Below are 24,944 nucleotides of genomic sequence, written 5' to 3'. Positions count from 1 at the left end.
CTCTCTTTTGGGGTGGTGGCATAGTGGAAAATCTTTGATTTCTAGAAAATCTTTGCTGTCTTTCATTTTCCTGCCTGTGTCTTCTGCTTTTGCACAATGTGGTCTCCCAGTTCCCTGTATCTCTTAGGCCCTGGGCTGGAAGAACAGACAGCTCAGGTCCTAGGATTTTGTGAAAATCCTGAGAACCAAGCTGTGCGCCTGGGATGGGGGCACACCTACTGCATGGTGTGCCATGGCTCTGGGTGAGGGGTTTGGGCCCCCCGGAAGCCATGCCTCCTCTGCCAGTGGCAACAACTCTGTTCCATAGGACTGTACAGCCTCAAGATAGGTGTGCATTTTTGGGGTGATGTTGAAAACTAGTAGCATTGGCAGAAAATAGAAAAACTAACAAGAGCCTTTTGCATTTCCTAAATTATTAGAATGTTAACAAGTGACATCTTTCATTTAAAAGGCTTTGTAGTTTGCAGTTAAATCATTGTAATTGTTAACTGTTACCGAGTCCTTGTTACGGTCTGGTCCCTGTTCTGAAAAACCTTAAAAGTATGAAATCATTTCATGCCCACAACAACCTTAGGAGGAAGGAATTGTTACTAGCCTCATTTTCTGATCAAGAAACTGAGGCACAGAGAGGTGAAGTCTTCTGTCTGAGGTCACACAGCTGGTAAGTAGTAGAGCTAAGAATCCACCCAGTCACTCTGGCTCTTGAGCCCGTGCTCTCACCCTCCACATCCCCCTCCCTGACCTCCACATCACATGGGCTGGGCGCTGTCCTCCCAGCTTTGCAGCTGACGAAACGACAGTTCAGGGATATGAACTGACGTCTCCCGCATCCTAGAACCGGCGCTTGCTTGTGTGGGACTTGAATTCAGGTCAGCAGCTGCTCCCTCTAACCTCTATTTATATCACATTATGTTATTTTTCTTCATAAGGCCTCTGCCATGCCTTGAATCTCAGCACAGTCTTTTAAAGACAAGACTCTTTTGTGATTTCATGCTAAATATGCAATGCAGTCTTTGTAGGTCCTTTAGAAAATGTATCCAGGCAAAAATCAAATCCAAACAGAAGGAAAAACCCAACTACCTTTACCTCTTTCAAAGATGTCCACTCTCAATAGATTGTAAATATTTGTCTATGCTATTTTATTATTATGATTATTATTTGAGATGGGGTCTCACTCTGTCACCCAGGCTGGAGTGCAGTGGTTAGATCTCAGCTCACTGCAACCTTTGCCCCTATGTTCTAGCGATTCTCCTGCCTCAGCCTTCTGAATAGTTGGGATTACAGGCTAATTTTTGTACTTTCAGTAGAGATGGGGTTTCACTCTCTTGACTGGGCTGGTCTTGAACGTCTGACATCAAGAAATCTGCCTGCCTCGGCCTCCCAAAGTGCTAAGGTTACAGGCATAAGCCACTGCATCTGGCCCTGTCTATGCTATTTTAAATGCCTACACTTAAACATAAGCCTGCCTACAAATGCACATATATACAGTGTCTATTATATGCAGTATATATGTGCATTATATATATGTATACACTGTAGTATGCTGTATGTACGATTGTATAAGTTGCTTTTTCCATTTAATAGGTGGCAAACATCAGAGTTGGCAGGGCGATGGCCACAGATCAAATCTGGTCCACAGATGGCTTTTGTGTGGGCTGAACGATATTTACACAAATCTATGCGAATTCATTTCTAACATATACAAATTGGGAAATTTCACATAAAAATCAATGTCAGCTTTCTCTGGAAAATTCAGATCTGGCTCCTCTGTTTCATGCTCTCGGGCATCGTTGGAGCTGCGTTGCGATCACTGGAGTAGATGGCCTGTGCCAAGGACTCACTCCGGTGACTTCCTGCACAGGGAGTTGTGTGCTCCCTGCTAGGTCCAGGGGCAGGCTGCCTGTCTGTGATGGCGTACCCTCCTCCACTGCATACCCATCCCTGGATTTACTGGTGCAGTTTTGTAGTACAAGGAATTCCCTATGGCGGTACATTCAGGTTGCTTCCAACTTTTGCTCTCCTGATGCCTGGCACAGTTCTTCGGAAGGTGAGAGGGAAGTTGAAGGCAAGAGAGTATTAACCTCCAAATAGGTTGTTCTGGGCCTGAACACGGAGGACCATTTTATGCCCTTGCTCCTTATGCAGCCCACTGTTGATAGAGTCATAGGAAAAATCCTGGGTCAAGCTATGGATATTGTTGGCAAATCTGGCAGTGCACACCAATGAGAATGATGATGATGATGATGACGACGATGAAGCTGCTGCCATTTTTTTTTTTTTTTTTTTTTTTTTGAGACAAGCTCTTGCTCTGTTACCCAGGCTAGAGTGTGGTGGTGTGATCTTGGCTCACTGCAACTGCTGCCTCCCGGATTCAAGCGATTCTCCTGCCTCAGCCTCCCGAGTAGCTGGGATTACAGGTGTGCACCACCATGCCTGGCTAATTTTTGTATTTTTAGAAGACACAGGTTTTTGCCATGTTGGCCAGGCTGGTCTTGAACTCCTGATCTCAGGTGATCCACCCATCTTGGCCTCCCAAAGTGCTGGGATTACAGGCGTGAGCCACTGCAGCTGGCCTGCTGCCTTTTTTTGAGCATTGCTTTGTACCGGTAAGTGTGCCAAGAAATGCCCAAACCTGAAGGCACTTAGCCTCCAGCAGCACTGTGGAGTGGGGACTCCGACAGCCTCTGAGTCCCCACTTGGCCCATAAAGGATTCATGGAAGGAGCTGAAGCTGGCCTGGGGTGTGACCTTCACTCTGGTATTTCAGTATTGCTCAAAAGAGAACCCAGTACCATCTCTTTCATTATTTTGTTGATTGCATAAATAGCATGCCCACCATCACCGGATTTAAAGCGAAATCGCGGGATGTGAACTGATGAGAAGCACACTCGCCATCTCTCCAGGTGCTGCCCGGCAGGGCTCACACGCCGCTGTTGTCCGTGGGCCTCCCTCCCTGTCTCTGCCTGGGCTGTTTCTGAGTTAGCTAGTGTGCTTTTGCTCATTTGGCCATCAACAACTTTTGGATCCTGAGGTTATTTCCAGTTTCCCATTGCCATCAACAATTCAAATTATGCTACTCGCAACATCTTTAGGCAGATTGCTCTTTCCTTTCAGGAATTACTTCCTTAGAATAAATTTCCAGGAAGCATATTACTGAGCCTGGGGTAGGAATATGGCTGTAGCTTTTTAAGTCAGCACAATCAATTTGGATTTAGATATTTAAACCAAAGTCATATACTTACTCAGAGAGAGATTTTTTTTTTCCTAAGGGCTCATTAAGTAATGAATGTTTGTTTAAAAAAAAAAAGTGTGGCTAGATTCTTTAGGATAAACTGTTTTCTGTCCACAGAAAGGATTCGACTCTGCCAACCTACCTCATTCATACTTTCTCCAAGGAGACCCCTGGGATCTCCATGTAATTTTTGGTGAAGTGTGCAGGAAGTGTTACAAAGAAGACCTCTTGGTGATGGGCCGGAATTTCTGCTTATCAGATATTTGGATTTGAGGTGTCTTGAAGGAGCTCATTTTCGTTTTGTGAATCCTGTTATAAAAATATCAGGCCATGTGGGGCTGGAGGCAGGAAACCTGAGTTGGAAATACCACGGCAGCCACCAGGTCATCCAACAATCTTGGGCAACTCACTTCTGCTTTCTGAGCCTTACTTTTTTCATCCACACCTTGGGGGCAAAGGTCCCTTCTAATCTCACCTTGTAGGTTGTGTATTGTGACTGTAGAGGAATGTGAGCGGCCCTGTTCAGCGGGGAGACATTGTGGTTTCCTGGTGATATTACACACAGTGAGGAGAGGGGTGAGGCAAGGCTCATTCAGACTTGTGTTCTGAGGAGCTGGTTACCTTCAGGCATTAAACAAAGTGCTGAGCGCGTCCCAGGACTGGTTTGTTGTTGGTGTTGTTTGTTTGTTTTTGAGACAGAGTTTCGCTCTTGTTGCCCAGGCTGGAGTGCAATGGCATGATCTCAGCTCACCGCAACCTCTGCCTCCTGTGCTCAAGCGATTCTCCTGGCTCAGCCTCCCAAGTAGCTGGGATTACAGGCATGCGCCACCACACTTGTCTAATTTGTATATTTAGTAGAGAGGCGGTTTCTCCATGTTGGGTCAGGCTAGTCTCAGACTCCCGACCTCAGGTGATCCACCCACCTCGGCCTCCCAAAGTGCTGGGATTACAGGCGTGAGCCACTGCATCCGGCCCCAGGAGTGGTTCTTTCCTGCTTGCCTGGTATATTAATTTCCTGTGGCCTCTATAAAGAATGACCACAAACTGGGTGGTAAACAGAAATTTACTCTTACAGTTCTAGAGGTCAGAAGTCCCAAGTCACGGTGCTGGCAGGGTCACATTCCCTTAAAAAAAGCTGTCAGTCCTTCCCTCCTCCAGCTTTGGGTGGCTGTCAGCTGTCCTGGCTTCCCTGGTGTGGCCGCAGCGCTCTGGTCTCTTCCCTGGCATCGCGTGGTCTTCTCTTCTGTGTGTCTTCTCCGCACATCTCCTGTAAAGACTCCTGTCAATGGATTTAGACTTCATCCTACTCCAGGAGGATTTCGTCTTGAGATCTTTCACTTCGTTACATCTTCAAAGGCGCTTTTTCCTAACAAGGGCACATCCGCAGGTTCTGGGGAGCAGGATGTGATATCTTTTTGGGGGCCACGATTCAGCCCACCTCAGCCCTCATCAGCCAGAAGTTGGCCCATGCTGGCCAACCAGAGCTCTGCCCTTGCCTCCTGTGGCCTCAGTCCAGGGTCCCAGCCCTTCTGCTTGCCTCTACAATGTTGTCACCATGAAGCTGTGCTTTAATGAAGGGAGGAAATTTTGCAGCAGGCCTGAGAAGGCCAGACAAGGCCCCGCACCCAGTGCGTGGGCAGATGTTATTGGTGGGCATTGTGGAAGGCTGTGGGGTCAGAGCAAGAGCCTGGCATGTAGGTCAAGGTTGGCGAATATCCACCTCCTGCGAACCAGTCCCGTTGGTTCCAGAACTGAAATATCTCTGCAGCCCACCCATCTCTGACACCACATGCCCCTTGGCCCAGCCTCCATGTCATTCCTCTGTGTCTCAGCAGCCCGGGTGATCTTTAAACAGCAGGATGATAGTCGCAAGAGCCTCTGCAGTGCTTCCTGTGTGACAGGCAGGGACCCATTTTACCCTCGCCACCACCACTGGGGTACAGCTATTACCATCTGCACTTCAGCGAAATGGAAATTCGAGTCACACCCTGCTAATGGCTTCCCAGCATGCTCAGGGTAGGGCTTGAACTCTGTCCAGGGCCAGCTTCACGGGCACACGACCTGTACTGTCCTGCAGGGTCTGCACTCAGAGGGCCTGGCTCTTGGCTTAATGCTCTGCTGTTGCCATCATGCAAGTCTTAATAAGTTTGAACGAGGAGCCTCATGTTTTCATTTTGCACTGCAAAATACATAGCTGCAAATACATAGCTGGTCTTGACTCTGTGCTTGGTGTAGAGCCCCCACGTGGTCTGGCTGTTTGCCCCCACCACCGCCTGCCCGTCACAGGTGATATCTGATAGCTGTGTATCACAGTGCCCTGTAGACTTTTTCTTTCCAGCATCTACCACAAGCCATCATTATTTTGTGTATTCATTTCCATAGTGGTCTCCCTGACTAGACAGTTCTGTGATGGCCAGGACCTTGTCTGGTCCTCCTGCGTGCCCGGTTTTTAATTTCCTGTGGGCAATTAAAGGGCACCCATGCTGCCGAGACACAAATGGCATGGAGGCTGGGACAAGGGGGCACGTGATGTCAGAGTTGGGTGGGCTGCAGAGATATTTCAGTTCTGGAGCCAACAGGACTGGTTCACAGGAGATGGCTATTTACCAACCTTGGCCTATATGCCAGGCAAGGCCCAGGATCAGCAGGGGGGGCTCCCCGTGCCTTCAGGAAGGAGCATGCTCTGAGGACTCCGCCTCCTGTGTGTCCTGAGCAGTCACCCTCCAGCCTGTGGCGCTGAGCCACTGCTGTGCTCCTTCCTCCACAGTGGGTTGTACCATCTCCTGCTTGGTGGGCAGTGGGCTCCGAATGAAAAGTCCTGGGTGCAGCAGACACCAAGCTCAGCTCAGGCAGGAGAGTTCCCTGCTGTTGCTCCTGCCGACGAGACCGTTGTGCAGCCTGCAGCTGGAGGAACTGATTTTAGTGATGCTGCGTGGCGCTGTGAGCGTCAGGACCATCAACAGTGTGTCCGTGGCACAGAGGCCGGCTGCTGGGGCCCACCCTGAGCTCTGAGGTTGACTTGGCCCAGAACTGTGGACATCCTCCCCTCCTGCACTCCATTCATCTCCACACTCACTGTGGCCCAGCCTGGCAGTGTCTGGAACGGGGTGTTGAGAGTACCAGGCTTGGCATCAGCCCATGGAGATTTATTCATCCTGGAATTGGATCGAGCTTGGACTTTGGGCTGGGCAGGGGGTGGGGCGCACAAAGGTGGGAGCTAAGGTTCTGACCCAGAGGAGCTGACAGTTGACGCATGCTCAGGGTAGGGCTTCAACAGCTTTTGGGTCCTGGACAGGGCAGCCCTCTCCCCCACCAGTGGCCCAAAGAGCTGGCAGACCTGCAGCTGCCCTGTCCTGCCTGCGAGGCTGGTGGGCCGCTCCTGTGGATGTGGTCCGTTTTGTTTCTCTTCTTCTTTCTTTGGGGGTCCTTCCTGGCTAATTGCAGATATTTTTCTTGCCTTTCTTAAAAAACAAAACAAAACAAAAAAACTGCACTGTTTCTTCTTAAAAGCAGTCATTGAAGTAGAAAATTGTACTTACCTAGATGAGTCTAAAGAAGAGAATAGATATCACCTGTAACTGCATCCCCGCGATGGTCCCTGTCAGTATCCTGGGGGTGTGGCTGCCATGTCCGTTCCACCGTGTCCCCAGGGTGCAGGGCTGGCACCTCGCAGTTGCTCAACACATATTTGTGACTGAGTGAAAATAATGAGCAAATATATATATATATATATATATCTACATATATATAGCAGAAAATTGAGACTATAAATTGTATTTTTTTTTATTTTTATGTATTTATTTATTTATTTTGAGATGGAGTCTCCCAGGCTGCGGTGCAATGGCACGATCTCGGCTCACTACAACTTCCGCTTCCCAGGTTCAGGCAATTCTCCTGTCTCAGCCTCCCGAGTAACTGGAATTACAGGTGCGCACCATCACGCCCTGCTAATTTTTTGTATTTTTAGTAGAGAGGCGGTTTCATCATGTTGGCCAGGCCGGTCTCAAACTCCTGACCTCAGGTGGTCTACCCACCTCAGCCTCCCAAAGTGCTGGGATTACAGGCGTGAGCCACCGCACCCGGCCTATTTTTTTATTTCACCTTTTTCACTCTTTGTGGCGCTGACCTTTTCCCCGTGCGGAGTTTTCTGTCGGGGCTTAGACGTCATTGACGTCATCTATCCGTTCTGGCTGAGCACTGTGTTGTTGGGATGGACATCCAAGTGTTTCTATCAGAGACTTATCTCTGGTGTTTCCTTAAAGCACATTCCTAGAAGTGGCCACACAAAGGAATAAAAAGGAGCAAGCTTCCTTTTTTGGTGTTGCATTTTGTGTGTCTTCCTGCCCATCAGGGTATGGGGAGGAGCACTTCAGACCCGAAGGCTGATTTCTGAGAACTGCTGTGGTTATAAAAGCGGCAGGTCAGCGGAGGCGAGGAATGAATTATGTATCAAGCTCTAAGTCAGATCAAGGCAAATGGAGTTCATACTTCTCTGAAGACAGAATGTACCTTTCTGGAATCGATCAGCGGAGATGTTGATTAGCCCAGAATAATCCTTCATGGTGTTTTAAGAAACACTACTCTCTCTTGTTCAGGAGGAAGGCAGCTGGCCTCCATCACTGCCTCCCAGATTTTGTAGATTGGAGGGATGTCCCAGGGCCTCAGGGCTAGCAGGTCCCGCCTGACTTCAGTTCAAGGCCACTGAGCATCTGCAACTTGCCAGATGCACTGGTGTTGCGGGGACCCCACCCCAGACCATTCCTGGGCACCCCATCCTATGCTTCCTGCATCTCCCACCCACAGGCTGAGGTCACATGGACTCCAGGAGGCCGAATCCAATGGCCAGCTTCGGGTTCTCACCTTGACCTCTTCGGGGCTGCCCGCTGTTGGCACCTTCCTTCTTCTAGACACACGATCTTCTGCAGCCTCACTGGTGCCTTCTCTCCTTCCGTCCTGTTCATGGCCTGCCTTGCCACTTTTGTCTCATCTGCCCAACCTCCCAAGTTAGCATTCCTCCACACTGGAGTGTTCCCTCCTCGCTCTGCATTCATTCCCTACGTGATCTAATCCCAACACCCCACTCACTGGCTGTGTGGACTTAGGTAGCTGACTTCACCTCTCTGTGCTTTCATTTCCTCGCTCTAAAATGGGCCTAGTAAAATCCTCTCCCACCAGGTGTTCCAAGGATGATAGGACAGGATTCCCAGCTCCTGTCACAGGCCCTGGTACATGATGGGCACCTCATGACTCTCCTGTTGTCACTCACTCATTCATTCACGCACTTGGTGGATCCTGATGGAATGCATCTTACGTGCTGCCCTCTGTTCTAGGCATGGAGGACACAGCGGGGGCAGAGCAGGCCCAGGCCTTGCTTACTGGGAATCCATCCTCATGTAGGGGACGTAGATGAGAACTAAGTCAATTACAGTTTGTCAGATGGAAAGTGAGACGGAGACATGGGGAAGGGAAGGGAGAGCAGAGGCGGGCTTTCCGAGGCAGCTCGGGTCGGTGGCTAGGCTCAGACCTGGCTCACCCGCTTCCAGTTGTGGACCTTGATCGGGTTCATACTGTTTCCTGTCTCAGTAGCTGAGTGACATCACCAGCAGTCAACCTCTGTGTGTCTCTGTTTCCTCATCTGTAACACTGGGTGACGTCACCTATCTAGTAAGGAAGGAAACCACTAACCTCTGAAATCAAAAAGCCCATTCCTCTAAGTGTGGTCCTCAGACCTGGCTCCAGAATTGCTGGGATTGTGGATGGAAATGCAGATTCCCTGGCCTACCATCCTCTGGGTGAGGCCCAGGGCCCTGCTTTTTGGAAGAAGTATCTTAGGAGACTCAGGCTCACTGATGTTGGCAGACTGTGGTCTACAGGGTGCTGAGATGGACTGGTCTCATCCTGATGGGAGCAGGATGGACTGAAGCTACTCAAAGTGTGGTCACTTGGGAGCCTCACCTGGGAGCTTGTTAGAAATGCAAATCAGATTCTCTGGGTGGGCCCAGGACTCCATGCCTTAACAACCTCCAAGTGATTCTGCTGCAGCCCCCATCTGGGAGGCTCTAGGTCAGCTCTGGGAGTGGCAGGTCATCCTCCAGATGAGGCAGTTGCCTGGCCCAGGGTGCCCTAGGCAGGGACACCAGCTCCCCACCCTTCTCTCTCTGCTAACTCAGTTTCCCTCCTTCCCTCAGGATCCCAAGTGATGGTGGTTTCCTCGGAGGGCGAGCTGAGCCCTGCGCAACTGGTTAGCACGGTGGAGCTGGTAGCCACGCCTGCTGGCTGGCGTGTGTGAACAGGTGTGAACCGCAGGATCTCAGCATCTTGACCCAAGAGGAAGCATGTCGAAGAAAGGCCGGAGCAAGGGCGAGAAGCCCGAGATGGAGACGGACGCGGTGCAGATGGCCAACGAGGAGCTGCGGGCCAAGCTGACCAGCATTCAGATCGAGTTCCAGCAGGAAAAGAGCAAGGTGGGGGCTGGCGCCAGCTCAGCAGCAGCTGGGCTGCAAATGTCCCTTTGGGCAGTGTTGCCCCTGGGGCATGTATGGAGAGCCTGTTCCAGGTGGGGGGCTGAGGGTAGGCGCTTCACCTCTCTAGCCTGCGGCCTGCCCCTTTGTAGTACAAAGACCGCTGGGCAGGAGTCCGGGCCCCACCAGTGCTTGCTGTGACCTTGGACAAGCCACTGAACACCCCATTCTTTGATTTCTTTTACCTGCAAGATGAGGGCTGTCAAAAGAAAAATGTTTGACCAATTCAGTTTAGCAGAGTTTAATTGAGCAAAGAACGATTCGAGGATGGGGCAGTCCCCAGAACAGAACAGACCAGGTTCAGAGAATCCTGCATGTGGCCAGACAGCTTTCATTATGGGGACAGAAAACAGAAGAGGTGCTGAGGCTAGTTGATTGGTTACAGCTTGACCCTTGATCCGTGGGTCACCTGTGATTTACTGATGCTCAGCTTCTGTGATTGGCTGAGCCTCGGCTGTTTCTTTAAAAATGCTCCTAAGTCAGCCTTTTGGTTAGTTTGCTTGCTAAGTTAGGTTGCAGTTCATTATATAGGAACTCATGCATGAAGGCACCCTCAGGCTAAGTTTAGTTTAATTTAGCAAGGTCATGGCAGTACCAGCTTTTCCTAAATTCGAAAAGGGAGGAGGGCATAGTGAAGCATGTCCCACTCCCCGCTTCCCATCATGGCCTGAACTAGCTTTTCAGGTTAACTTTGGAATGCCCTTGGTGGAGAGGAGGGGTCCGTTCAGAGAGTCAGGAGGCTTCAAAGTTTATATTTGGTTTATGCTGCCTTGAGATCTTGTAAGCCACATATGTGCTTTCTTAGACATGATGGGGCTGTGGTCTGGACTCAGGGCTTTGCTAGGTAAAGAGCTTGGAACAGAGCCTGGCTCTGGGATATGAGCTACTCTCCTCTCTCCTAGGGCAGATTTGAGCTTTGGAGCTGGTCAGGACAGTGCCTGGTTGGGTGCTGGGAGTCTAATTAAAGCATGGGATGTCACAGAGGGGAGGAGCCCAGACTTTCTAGGCAGACCTGACTTCAAACCTCAGCTTGTCCCCTAACTGGTCTCGTGATCTTGGCCAGGTGACTAAAAGTCTCTGAAACCTCTGTCTGCTCATCTGACACCAGCTATTATGGTGTAATAATAGCTGTCTGGTTTAAGATGGTCATGAGGATCTGATTAATGGATGCAATAAAAAGATCCATCAACATCTGGTGCCCAGGCCCAGCTGCAGTCCTGTTTGGTGGCCTGGCTCTGACTTGGGTGGACTTGAAGGTAGAGCAAGCCCAGGGCTATGAGCCCAGAGAGGAACCACTAGGCAGGCTGAGGACAGAAAGGGGATGGAGATGCGGGCTTGCTCCTGGGTGGCTCGAGCAGTTCAGGGTCTAACTGAAGCTCTGAAGGTGCCCTCCAGCTTCTGATGTAGCACCTGGAGCAATGGGTGGAGGCTGCTTGGGAAATTGCATCAGGCATCTCCGTCTTGTTGAGCTGGGACTCAGGCCGCCAATGGGGTGCTAGGCCAGATCCAGCTGCCAGGTGGGGATAGGGCTGGGGCCTGGGCTCTGGCTCCAACCCCCAGCTCAGGATGGACCACACAGAGCAGAGGCTGGGTTCTGGACTGGGGGAGTGGGCTTCTGGAACTTGGGGACAGATGCACCTGTCTCCATCCCTAGGTGTTCAAGATTCCAGTCCAAGTGCATCCAGCCTCTTTTAGTCATGGATGCTGGTGATGTTGACCTGTTCACCCTTTAGCCAGGTCAAGAGGCCAGGTCACCTCTGGGGCTGGGGCTGACTGGCTAGGGCTGCAGGGGCTTGCATCTTGTATCTGGACGTAGCAATAGTGGCTGTGGTGACAGGGAAAGCTGCTCACTCACATCACACTGCCTGGGCTCCATCCCCTCTCCACCACCACCCCTGCCTGAGATTTTATAAGCTGTGTAACCCCCTGCTTCAGTTTTCCCATCTGCAGATGGGGACCTCTAAGGTGTCTGCCTCCTGGGTTGTTTGAGGAATGAATGAGACAGTCACACACAGGGCCTGGGTGCTGCCTGTCATATTCTCATATGACCATCAGGGCGACATTTATATGCCTACTGTGCAGATAGCGCCAGGTGCTTTAGAGGGTGTCATGACCCTGGCAGGGAACTGAGAGGTCAGGTGCAGCTTCCCCCGTGTTACAGGTGAGCCAGCCAAGGGCTGGAGAGGGCAGGGACTTGCCCAGGTGTGTTAGCTTGCCAGGGCTGCAGTAACCAAGTCCACAGATGGGGCGGCTTACACAACAGACGTTTGCTGTCTCACAGTCCTGGAGGCTGGCAGCCACAGATCCAGGTGTCAGGATTGGCTCCTTCTGAAGCCTCTCTCCTTGGCTTGCAGTCGACCACCTTCTCCCTGTATCTTCACATGGCTTTCTCCTGTGTGTGTCCATGTCTGTATTTCCTCTTCTTATGAAGACACCAGGCAAATTGGATTAGGGCCCACCCTAATGACCTCATTAGGATCTATCTACAAATGCAATCACATCCTGAGGTCCTGGGGGTTAGGACTTCAACATATGAATTTCAGGGGACACAGTGTAGCCCCACACACGAGGCCAGCACAGTAGATGGTATTGCTGGGTTGAAAGCCAGGCCCATGCGGACCCCAGGCTGGGCCTCCCTGTTACCAGGCTGCCTCCTTGCCTCTGGGACATGTAGCAATTCCCACTTGGGTGCACCCTGGCTGCTTATTTTCTCAATCCAGCCATCCCTGTGGCCCCTTGAGGTTGACTTTACCCATCTGGCTGCTGGGAGAATTTTGATTCTCTGAGAATTCAGCCGTGTGCTTATTGACCGGTACATAAAGAATAAATGCAAACTTTACAATTGCATTGAAGTGTTACTTTGATATGATCTCATAATCACCGTCAATGTCCCATTTAAAGTGCTGGTATTTAAGCACAGCATACCTGTTGAACACTGTAGGATGAGGGAGGGTAGTAAACGCGTCTGATTGTTCATCAGCAAGCCTGTGGCACGCATGCTCTGTGCCTGGGCTGAGTGAGAAGTGTTTGGAAGTAACTCAGAGACAGCCCCTGTCCTCAAGTCAGATGGGTACAGAGGCTCACAGGAAACCAGCAATATAGCAGCCCTGGGCACATTGCATCAAAGGTTTTAGAAAATAGTGCAGGGGCAAGCAGAACCCAAGACTTCATAGGGGCAGTTTTGTGGGGTTTTTTTGGAGCACTTCCTTACTTTCTGGCATCGTAAGACGCCCCAGGCTCCGCAGTGGCTCACGCCTGTAATCCCAGCACTTTGGGAGGCCGAGGTGGGTAGATCATGAGGTCAGGAGAACGAGACCATCCTGGCTAACACGGTGAAACCCCATCTCTACTAAAAATATTAAAAAATTAGCTGGGCGTGGTGGCAGGCACCTGTAGTCCTGCTACTCGGGAAGCTGAGGCAGGAGAATGGCGTGAACCCAGGAGGCGGAGCTTGCAGTGAGCCGAGATCGTGCCACTGCACTCCAGCCTGGGCAACAGAGCGAGACTCCGACTCCAAAAAAAAAAAAAAAAAAAAGATGCCCCAGGCTCATCTTGTATATTTCCTATCCCAGCCCTAGACCCAGCAATTTCTCTGAGGAGTCCTGGTTCCTTTTATTGGAGAATGGCATTAGAAACAAAGATCTGGGCACCAGGTGTGCCCATTACTGCTGGGGTGTCATTGTTTCTAGGCCCTCTCAGCTGCCAGAACAAGGACATATATGTGTATACTGACCTGCGTATGTGCACATACCTGTAAATATTTCTATATATGACATCTATATCCACACAAAGTTAAACATGAGTTCTTACAGATGTCCCCGAGATGAATCCGCTACCACATGGCTCACTTCAGCCTCTTCTTGCTTGTCTGAAACCTCTCGCTCCAAGTGGGAAACCTGGCTTCCCCATCTGCCATCCACTTCCTTTGTTCAACATTATACATGTATGATAGTTTCAGAGTAGTTAACCTGTACCCGTGAGATTTAGAGGGCTTTGAGCCTGGAGGGTGTGGTAGGGAGGGCTGCTGCAGGTGGCTTGGGCAAGGGGGAAGTGGGGAAGTGGCCAGGCCTGGACATAGAGAGCCAGTGCTGCCGGATTGGACGAGGATGGGGATGGAAAGGGACGAATCTGACTCACTCTCTGAGTGGGAATGGCAAGTGGGGGTGGTTCTTGTGGTTCAGATAATTTCTCCATGCCAGCCCCCACACACCCAGGGCATGTTCCCTCTCTTGGCCTTTGTGCTATGGCTGCATTTAGAGTCCAAGTGCTGAGGAGCGACTGGTGTGGGTGCCTCTACACTTGGGGTAGCTTGGAGGCACCTGGAGGTAAAGTGCTGGATGGCTGTTTTGGCCTGCTCAGTTGGATGGAGTGGTGGGGGTGGGGAGTGCTCTGTGCACATCAGGGGTCACCCCAGCCTCACTCTGCTGCTTCTGCGGCATAGGTCGTGTCACCTGGGCTTGGCCCTCAGCAGCTTTGGGCAGAGCTGGAGGGACCCACCAGGGCCCTGTCCCCAGGCCCCTGCCTCTCTGTCACCGTCCCTGCCCTACACACCTGGATCACCAGCCTCAGCAGCACCTCTGCCCCTCCCAGGAAGCAGCCCCTCTGCCCACCAGGCTGCCTCGTATAGGCCTCTGCCCACCCTTCCATGTTCCTCATTCCCTTTCTACCTGTGACTCTCCCGAGAGGCTGCCCACACCTGATGCACAAAGTCAGACCCACGATAACAACAGACTTCATTCATCCACCTGCAGTCACCTCATCTTCCTCCTCCCAACGGGCCTTTGAGGGGCAGCTGTTGACATCCCTGTTTCCTAGTAGAGGAAACTGGAGCTCTGAAAGGTTGTGTAGTCAGAGTTCTTTAGAGAAACAGAACCAATAGATTGTGACACACACACACACACACACACACCACAGAGTGAGAGGTGGTTTGTTAGTTTTAAGGAATCGACTTACGCAGTTGTGGGGCTGGCAAATCTGAAATGTGTAGGGCAGACCAGCAGGCTGGAGATTCAGGCAAGGGTTGATCTTGCAGCTTCCAGTCCCAGTGCAGTCTGGAGGCAGAGTTCCTTCTTCCTCAGGGGACCTCGGTCTTTCTCTTGAAGCCTTCGACTGATTGGATGAGGCCCACCTACATTGTGGAAGGCACTGTGCTTCACCCAGAGTTTACTGATGTAAATGTTAATCTTTTCTAAAATATACCTTCACAGCCACATCTGGACTGGTGTTTGACCAAACGACTGGGCATTGTGGCCCAGCCAAGTCCACCCACAACATCAACCACCATAGAGGTAGAGAAATTTTCCCCGGGAAATGCAGCTCATCAAAACAGATTAGGATCTCATTGGATCTGACCCTGCTGAGCCCAGATGACTGTCAGCATTAACCAGGGACTTAAGACAGTGTTGCCTCGCAGGGGGGAGAACAGTCAAAAACATTTTGCCCATAACCGGGACAGTTCTGTTAAATACTTAAAAGTTCTGGCTTCCTGCTACTAAATCCACTAGGAAAAGATGCTGATTGCTGCCCCCAGGGTAAGGTGGACAGAGCACGGACTGGTCGCCTGGCTTCATTCCTATGATTGTGAGTATCTGGTGAAAGGAGAGGTTGCTCTTGTGTGTTTTCCTGGGTTGGTTTTATTTGCTTCTTTACCTGCTGTTATAAGTAAGGATTTATTAATACTCAGGTGTCATTGTAAAACTTCTCACCGAAAATTCATTTTAACATGTTACTATGCTATCAAGAATGTGGTCTGGGGGAAAACGTTGCCATTTTCCCTGGAAGCAGCTTGTCCGTCAGAGGCAATTCATTTCAGGTCTGCAGAGAGGGTCAGAATTCAGGAAAGAAGGGCTTGTCAGGTGTTCCTGTGGAATGTGTATTGAGTGATATTGAAACAAAAAGGTTAAAGAAAGCATTTTGAAGTGTTTTAAGAACACACTCCCTTGGGACGTTTTATAAGTAATGTTTTGAATTGTTTGCTGATAGAATGAATAGACTCAAGGCGGGGTGGGTTGCCTGGCAGCAGCAGGGTCCTCATCCCTAACCCTGGGCAGGTCACCAGACCGTCTCTGAGTCTTGGCTGCCTCGTGATAAAACAGAGGAGAGAGAGAGGGAGACGGGGGGAGAGAGACAGAGAGAGAGAGAGAGCGCCAGCGAGAGCTATCTCCTTCCCAAGACCGTGAGGGGTTAATGTGGCAATGTGGGTGATGCATTGGAGTCCCCAGCCCAGCTTGGGACCCCGCTCAACAAGAATGATCCCCCCCTTGCTCACTGCCCCCCAAGACTTAGAAGCTTGGTCTGTCTTTTCCAACTCCAGAGTCCGTGCATGGGGCCCTGGAAATGTATTTCTGGTTTACAATCTTTGGGGTCTTGGTGATGATTTCTGCAGGGTGTGCTCTGTGATTGAGGAATTGTCCTTCCTCATATATCTACAACCGGGAAGAGATGTCAAAGGCTTGAATGCCTCGCTAACATCCTCGGGGGGGTTTCCACCCCCGCGGAAAATCTCAGGGAACTAGCAAGAGAGATTCTAAGTGGGGCTGGCAGGAGGGTCAGGCCTGCAGGGCATTGCCGAAGGGGGAATCCGTGGGAACGTGGGCCCAGGTGGGTGTCTTGGGCGCGGGGAGGCTGTGGCCAGCTCCCCCAGCTGTGACCCTGACCCTGACCCTGACCCTGACCGGCTCTCTCGCCGCTCTGGCTGCAGGTGGGCAAACTGCGCGAGCGGCTGCAGGAGGCAAAGCTGGAGCGCGAGCAGGAGCAGCGACGGCACACGGCCTACATTTCGGAGCTCAAGGCCAAGCTGCATGAAGAGAAGACCAAGGAGCTGCAGGCGTTGCGCGAGGGCCTCATCCGGCAGCACGAGCAGGAGGCGGCGCGCACGGCCAAGATCAAGGAAGGCGAGCTGCAGCGGCTACAGGCCACATTGAACGTGCTGCGCGACGGCGCGGCCGACAAGGTCAAGACGGCGCTGCTGACCGAGGCGCGCGAGGAGGCGCGCAGGGCCTTCGACGGAGAACGCCTGCGGCTGCAGCAGGAGATCCTGGAGCTCAAGGCAGCGCGCAAGCAGGCAGAGGAGGCGCTCAGTAACTGCATGCAGGCCGACAAGACCAAGGCAGCCGACCTGCGCGCCGCCTACCAGGCGCACCAAGACGAGGTGCACCGCATCAAACGCGAATGCGAGCGCGACATCCGCAGGCTGGTACGTGCCGCCCCCTCCCCAGCCCACGGGCACGCAGCCTTCCCTCCCTGCACGCGTGGGGGAAATGCGGAGCTCCGAGGACCTGCTGTGCTCCAGGCATTGTTCAAAGCACTGGGGCCCCAGCAACGTCCTTGCAGTCTTAGGTGTGGTAAGATGGCTTTGGGGCTGCAGGTAATCAGCTCAAAGAACAGTTTCCCCATTTTTCAAAGGAGTTTAATGGAGACTAGCGAGAGTTGTTGCAAATGCATCGTGATAGCATATCTGAGTGCCAGGCATTTATTGATTCATTTACTTCAACAACCGTGAGCAGACTTCCATCTCCAGGTAAGATGCCGCAGGTCAGGGCAGGCCGGCCAACTGGCTGCAACAGCAAGGGAAAAATACAAATTGCAAATAGGCCTGTTTTGAAAGATACTGGAGATCTGTGGGAGCTGTGGAGTGTGGATGAGCTAAAATTCCGAAGGGAAGTGGAAGGAGCCCTGCCTAGGCGGCCTGAGAATTGCCAGCTGCTTTCTTCCCTTGGGGCATTTGTGGATTCTGGGTGTGGGCTGAAGATTGGATGTCCTAAGAGAGATGAGTAGGATTTTTTGCCATCTCAGGGTGGGCATGAAAGAATGGAAACCAGAGGAGCCCCACTTAGGCCAGCTTGCTGCACAGGAGATCCTCCTGAGTCCTGCAGTGATGGGGAAGCCTGGTGAGCCCAGCTGGAAAGGCAGAGTGACAGCTCCCATGACCTCACTGGACATAGGAGGCAAAGGGAGGGGGCCCACCACAAACACATGGCCAATCTGCCCCTCAGGGCGTTTGTCACACTTTGAAGCTGTGTGGGGCAGGAGGCTAAGAAGTAAAGTAAGCTGAGGTTTTCAGACTGGATCAAACAGTAACAGTGATGTTTACAGGAGAGACATCTTAATTATGAGGACATGGTGACAGGGAGCATAAGAGGATGGGGAAAGCTGCACTGTGCAAACACTTCCCAAAAGCAAAGCTGGTCTGTCTGTATTAATGTCAAAGGCTCTAAGGCAAGACGTAATACTAAAGACACGAAAGGACAGTTCTTAATAATAAAGGGTCAATTCAGTGGGAATGCATTCAAAAACAAAACCTCAAAATGTATAAAAGAGAAAAATATCAAAACTAAAAGGAGAAGCAGAGAAATCCACAGTTATGGTTGGGGACGAACATGCTTCTATCAGCAAACAGTAGAACACACAGACAAAGAATGAATAAAGACATGATTTCAACAACACAATTAACCACCGTGAACTTACCTGACAGAGCACTCTATTGCACAACTGCAGAATTCTGTGGATGTGATGTACTTTTATCAAAATAGACCACATTTCAAAATTTGTGGGTTGTAATTAGTCCTTAGAGCAAAACATATTTTAGACAAAAAGAAGAAATGCTGAAAATCAAGCATCTAAGCTTCTATATCAAGAAGAAAGAAAAAGAACAGCCAATTCAACTCCAGAGAGCAGAAGGAAGGACATTTTGAAGAGCAAGAAACAGTGAAATAAAATTAATAAAGAAAATCAACAAATTCAAGAGTTAATTAAAATTGATAAATTGACAAACATTTAGCAATATTGATAAAGCCAAACAGAGACAATAAGTTACTAATATCAAAAATGTAAAGGGAGAAATACCACAGCTCCTACAGACAATAAACCCACAGCAAACAGCATATACCAATAAACTTGAAACCTCGATAAAATGAACATATTCCTTGAATAAGCACAACGTACCAAAACTGACATGAAGCAAATAGAAAATCTAAGTAGTCCTATAGCTCCTAAATAAATTAAATCTGTAATGAATAATTACTCTATGAAGAAAGGCCCAGACCTAGACGGCTTCACAAGTAAACTCTTTCAAGTGTTTAAGAAATAAGTAAAACTCGGCCGGGCGCGCTGGCTCAAGCCTGTAATCCCAGCACTTTGGGAGGCCGAGGCGGGTGGATCACGAGGTCAGGAGATCGAGACCATCCTGGCTAACACGGTGAAACCCCGTCTCTACTAAAAAATACAAAAAAAGCTAGCCGGGCGAGGTGGCAGGCGCCTGTAGTCCCAGCTACTCGGGAGACTGAGGCAGGAGAATGGCATAAACCCGGGAGGCGGAGCTCGCAGTGAGCTGAGATCCGGCCACCGCACTCCAGCCTGAGCCACAGAGCGAGACTCTGTCTCAAAAAAAAAAAAATAAATAAATAAATAAGTAAAACTAATTCTAGCCAAAGTCTTCCAGAAAATAGAAATTGGAACACATTTTAACTAACTTATGAAGCCAGTGTAACTCTGATTCCAAAAGCAATAACATCACAAGATAAGAAGATTTTTGGATTACCTTTTATGAACATAGATTCAAGAGTACAAGCAAGATATTAACACATCAAATCCAGCAATACATAGAAAGGCTAATAAGTCATAACCCAGCTGAGTTTACTCTGAAAATATAAAGATTGGCTTCATATTCTAAAATCGCTGAATGTAATTCAACATAATGATATAATAAAAGAGAAAAAAAAGTGATCATATTAATAGATGCAGAAAAATCTGTTGGTAAAATTCAATTTCATGATATAAACTCTCAGAAAAACAGGAATAGAATAGAATGTCTCTAATATGATAAGTGGTTCTATCAAAAATCTGTTACAAGTGATATACATAATGATGAAATATTGAACATTTCCCACCCAAGTTCAAGGTCAAAACAAGATGTTGACTGTTACCACTTCTAGTCAACATTGCACTGGCCAGAATGTCAAATACAAAAGACAGTAAACAAATAAAAGTTTTAGAGAGGGAGAAAAAAGGAAAACTCATTATTTGCAGGTGCTATGGTTGTGATGTAGAAAATCCAAGAGACTTGTTTTAGTTCATTACTGTTGCTATAACAAAATAACACAGACTGGGTAACTTATATATAATAGAAATTTATTTCTTACCATTCTGGAGGCTGGAAAGTCCAAGATCCAGGCACTGGCAAGTTCAGTATCTGGCAAGGGCCCAGTTTCTGCTTCTAAGATGATGCCTTAAATGCCATGTCGTCACATGGCAGAAGGAATGTAATGACAAAAGAGAGGCAGGCAGCTCATATTTCTCTTACAAGGTCATTAACTCCCTCCAAAAAGGCTTTGCCCTCATGACTTAATCACCTCTTAAAGTCCCCACCTCTGAATACTATCACATTGGTGATAAGTTTCAATGTATGAAGTTTTGTGGGACACATTCAGAACGTGGAAAGTTCTGAAAATAGAAAGACCCTACAAACTATTAGACTTAATAAGTGAATTTATCAAAGTCTATATATACAAGGTACATACACACAGATTATTTCAATCTATTAGCAATGAACAATTAGAAAATGAAATCTTAAAGAATATCATTTACAGTAGAGCACCACAAAACTCAAATACCTAGGAGTAAATCTAATGAAAGTTGTGTAAGATGTCTCCCCTGAAAACTAGAAAACATTGCTGAGAAAAATTTAAGGAGATCTAAATCAATGGAAAGGGATATCATTTTCATCCATTAGAAGACTTAGTATAGGTATCAGTTTTTCCATGATTGAGCTACAGATTCAGTGCTATCCCTTACCGAAATCCCAGCAGACTTTTTTTTTTTTTTTTTTTTTTTTTTTACTGTGTCTTGCTTTGTTGCTCAGGCTGGAGTGCAGTGGTGTGATCTCAGCTCACTGCAACTTCTGCCTCCTGGGTTCAAGCAATTCTCTTGCCTCAGCCTCCTGAGCAGCTAGGATTACAGATGCTGCCACCTTGCCCAGCTAATTTTTTTTTTTTTTTTTTTTTTTTGTATTTTTAGTAGAGATAGGGTTTTGCCATGTTGGCCAGGCTGGTCTTGAACTCCTGATCTCAAGTGATCTGCCTGCCTCGGCCTCCCAAAGTGCTAGGATTACAGACGTGAGTCACCACGCCCAGCCCCCAGCAGACTTTTTAAAATACAGACATTGGCAAGCAGATTCTAAATTTGATGTAAAAAATTGAAAGGTTGTGGATCACAATCTTGAAGAAGAGAAAAATTGGAAGTTTCATACAACCTGTAACAAAGTTTACTACAAAGCTACAATAATCAGACAGTAAGGCTGAAGGTTAGAGAGGTCAGTGGAACAGAAGAGTCCAGAAGTACATCTTCACGTATGTGGAAAAAGATAGCATGGCAGTTCACTATAGAGAGGATGATCTTTCAATGGACAATATTAGACTGGTTAGCTATCTGTAAGAAAAAAACCGAACAAACAGGAAATACACACACACTCTGTCTGTATATAGTATGAAGTCTATATCGTACTACCCAAGAAGATTAATTCAAAGTGGTCCATAGACCTGTGCATGAAAAGTAAAACAATAAAGCTACTAGTAGAAAACAGACCTTTTTCATGATCTTGGGACATGGTAAATATTTCTTAAGCAGGACACAATACACTATTTACATGAATATACTATTCAGAGAGGGTTGTGCATGGGATGTGAAATAATCATTGTTCATCAAAAGGCACCAATAAAAGAGATACAAGGCAAATTACAGGCTGAGAGAAGAGATGTTCAATACCTATACCGCAAAGGACTTTTGTGCAGATTATAAAAACAACTATAAAACAATACGAAAAATAACTCAATTAAAAATGGACAAAAACTTGAAAGAATATTTCAAGAGCAGGATAATTAAATGACTAACAAATATGTGAAAAGGTATTCTACCTCACTGATCATCAGGGAACCAGAGTAAAATTACAACTAGATATAAATTCTCATCCACTAGAATGACTGCAAAAAAAAAAAAAAAAAAAAAAAAAAACAGACAACAGTAAATGTTGGCTAGCATGTGAAGGAATGAGTACTGTCATTCTGATAGGACTTTAAAATGGTATAGCCACCTTGATAAGTGGTTTGGTAGTTTCTTAAAAAGTCTAAAAAAAGGACACCTACGGACTCTGTAGTTCTACTCCTAAGTATCTACCCAAGAGAAATGAAAACATGTATCTACATCAAGATTTGTACATGAATGCTTATAGCAGCATTTAATAGTCAACAAGTGGGAAAAGTCCAAATGTCCTCAGTTGGTGAATGGATAAACGTGGCACGTCTGTATAATACAATGTGAGTCAACAATGAGATGGTATGAAATATTGATTTATGCTACAATGTCTATAACATTTCTGAACCTCATAAACATTATGCTAAATGATAGAAGTTAGACACAAAAGACTCATATTGTATGCTTGCATTTATATGAAATCTCCAGAATAGCCAAATCTATAGAGACAGAGAGTAGGTTAGTGACTGACGGGGACTAGTTGGAATGGAGATTAGCTGTAAATGAGCATGAGGGATCTTGCTGGGTGAGGAAGGTTCTGAAACAGATTATAATGATGGCTCCACAACTTGGAAGACTTACTAAAAATCAATAAAGTTCATGATATATAAATTAAACTCTAAAATGTTTAAAACAAGAAAAATTGGAAATTTAAATAGGATTGATTAAAGTTTAACAGTGGATCTTGTATTTGCATTTAAAAAGAGCATATTTATAAGAGGAAGAAAAGCATACAACGAGACAACACTGCTCAGGCACCAGGATGGCTAAATTAAAAAGCTAACAGTGCCGAGAAATGGCAAGGACGTGGAGCAGCCGCGCCCCCTGGTAGCATCTCGTACACTTAAGTGCTCTAAAGCGAAACAGAGACATCTGTTAACTCAGAATTTCATATCCAGCAAAAAATATTCTTTTACAATAAGAGTGAAATAAAGACCTTTTAGGTAAAAGGAAGCTAAGATTATTTGTCACCAGAGGCTGCACCACCAAAAATGCTAAAGGAGGTTCTGCAGGTGAAGAGAAACAATGCCAGATGGGAATTTAGTTCTCTTGGAAGGGAATAAAGAACAGAAGAAATGGGTAAAGGAGAGTCAATGTCTGAGATGATCTCTTTTTCTCAATTTATTTTAAACACAAGTGACTGTTCAAAGAAAAACAATCACATTGTATTGTGGGGTTTATGACATATGTAGAAGTAAAATGCATAAAAAAATCTAGAAAGGATGGGGTGGTGGTAAATGGATCTGTACTCTTGCATAGTCCTTCAATCTTGTCTGAGGGGGTGCGTGATGCTATGAATTCAAGGAGGCTGTGACAAATCAAGGTTTAAAAAGGCAGCAAAAGGAGGCACAGCTAAAAAGCAAAGAGGGGAAATAAAATGAGAGACTAAAGAAATCTGTTTGCACTAAAAGAAGGTAGCAAAGAAGGACCAAAGCAGGGAAAAAAACAGATGGGACAAATGGAGAAGAGACAGCAAAATGGTGGAATTAAACAAGTCATATCAGTAGTTACATCAAATGTAAATGGACTAAACCAGTTAAAATGCAGAAGTTGTCAGAGTGGATACAAAAGTCACACTTTAAATATAAAGACCCGCTTTCCCTAAAGGAAAATGATAGAAAATATGCTCTGTGAGCAATAAATGAAGCAATAAGAGGGATAAAGGTGTATTTAGTCAATGGGATATTACACAGCAATGGGAAAAAATGAATTTCCAAAACAGGCAAGAAAATGAATGAATTTCCTAGATGTGGTGTCATAAACAAACCAAAGAATATGAGCACAAAAGCTACATACTGCATGATTTTACTCACGTGAAGTTTAAGAAGGGTAAAAACTAATCTAAGGTGCTAGAATAACAGTGTGGATGACCTCCAGGTGTGAGGTTGATCAGGAAGTGGCAGGAGCCAGCCTTCTCGAGCATCAGGAATCCCTTCCTTCCTTCCTTCCTTCCTTCCTTCCTTCCTTCCTTCCTTCCTTCCTTCCTTCCTTCGTTCCTTCTTTCCTTCTTCCTTTCCTTTCCTTCCCTTTCTTTCCCTTTCTCTCTTTCTTTCTCTCTTTCTTTCTTTCTTTTTCTTTGTTTCTTCTTTCTCTCTCTCCTTCCTTCCTTCTTCCTTTCCTTTCCCTTTCTTTCCCTTTCTCTTTCTTTCTTTCTTTTTCTTTTTCTCTTTCTTTCTTTCTCTCTCTCTCTTTCTTTCTTTCTTTCTTTCTTTCTTTCTTTCTTTCTTTTCCTTTCTTTCTTTTCCTTTCTTTCTTCTTTCTCTCTCTCTCTCTCTTTCTCTCTCTCTCCTTCCTTCCTTCCTTCCTTCCTTCCTTCCTTCCTTCCTTCCTTCCTTCCTTCCTTCCTTCCTTCCTTCCTTCCTTCCTTCCTTTGTTCCTTCAGGTGAAGTTTCGCTCTTGTTGCTCAGGCTGGAGTGCAATGGTGTGATATCGGTTCACTGCAACCTCCACCTCCTGGATTCAAGCGATTCTTCTGCCTCAGCCTCACGAGTAGCTGGGTTTACAGGTGCCTGCCACTACACCTGGCTAATTTTTTTTTTTTTTTTTTTTTTGTATTTTTAGTAGAGATGGGGCTTCACCATGTTGGCCAGGCTGGTCTCGAACTCCTGACCTTAGGTGATCCACCTGCCTTGGCATCCCAAAGTGCTGGGATTACAGGTGTGAGCCACCACATGCGACGAGGAATGTTTCTTTTTTGACCTGGGTGGTAGTTGCGTAAAGTGTGTTCAGGCAGGCATCGATTTGCACAGCACCTTGTTAAATGAGATTCATGCATATCAGAACCATGTTCTTGAACTCCAAACTCCACACTACACTTTCATTATCTCTGATTCGATTCATAGTCACAGCTTTTCTGTTCCACAATGTAAGTGAGCCATAAAGGGCATTGCATTTTAATGATTCTTTCCAGTTCCACAGAGAGAGCTTTCACTACCTTTGAAATACTCAAAGCCAGACAAAAACCTACCATCCTGGTCTTGAGTGATTTTGATCAAGGGAATCAAATTCTCCAAGCTGCCTAAGCAAGCATGGGCCTGGCTTTTCTCATGGAATGATTGATTCACACCATTTGTCAAATGAGGATGAGAATGAACACTTCTTATTGCATTTATTGTTGCAAAATGGGGCAGCTTCCCCTGTCCTTATGGAGTTCTGCAAAGGTGGTAT

At 47.5% G+C, this 24,944-nt stretch overlaps 1 protein-coding gene across 1 annotated transcript in view; it reads left to right on the top strand.

Moving 5' to 3' along the window:
* JAKMIP1 (janus kinase and microtubule interacting protein 1) overlaps positions 1-24,944 on the top strand; it is a 173,651-nt gene that overhangs the window by 77,445 nt on the left and 71,262 nt on the right. Inside the window, exons 2-3 of the mRNA XM_008017951.3 lie at positions 9,420-9,695; positions 16,453-16,947. Coding sequence (XP_008016142.1) covers positions 9,567-9,695; positions 16,453-16,947 — 624 coding nt within the window. The 5' untranslated portion in view covers positions 9,420-9,566. The remainder of the gene's footprint in view (positions 1-9,419; positions 9,696-16,452; positions 16,948-24,944) is intronic.

Source organism: Chlorocebus sabaeus, chromosome 27, assembly GCF_047675955.1.
Source record: "Chlorocebus sabaeus isolate Y175 chromosome 27, mChlSab1.0.hap1, whole genome shotgun sequence".
Lineage (NCBI taxonomy): Eukaryota > Metazoa > Chordata > Mammalia > Primates > Cercopithecidae > Chlorocebus > Chlorocebus sabaeus.
Note: the sequence above shows the minus strand (reverse complement) of the source record. Positions and strands in the feature narration are given on the sequence as shown.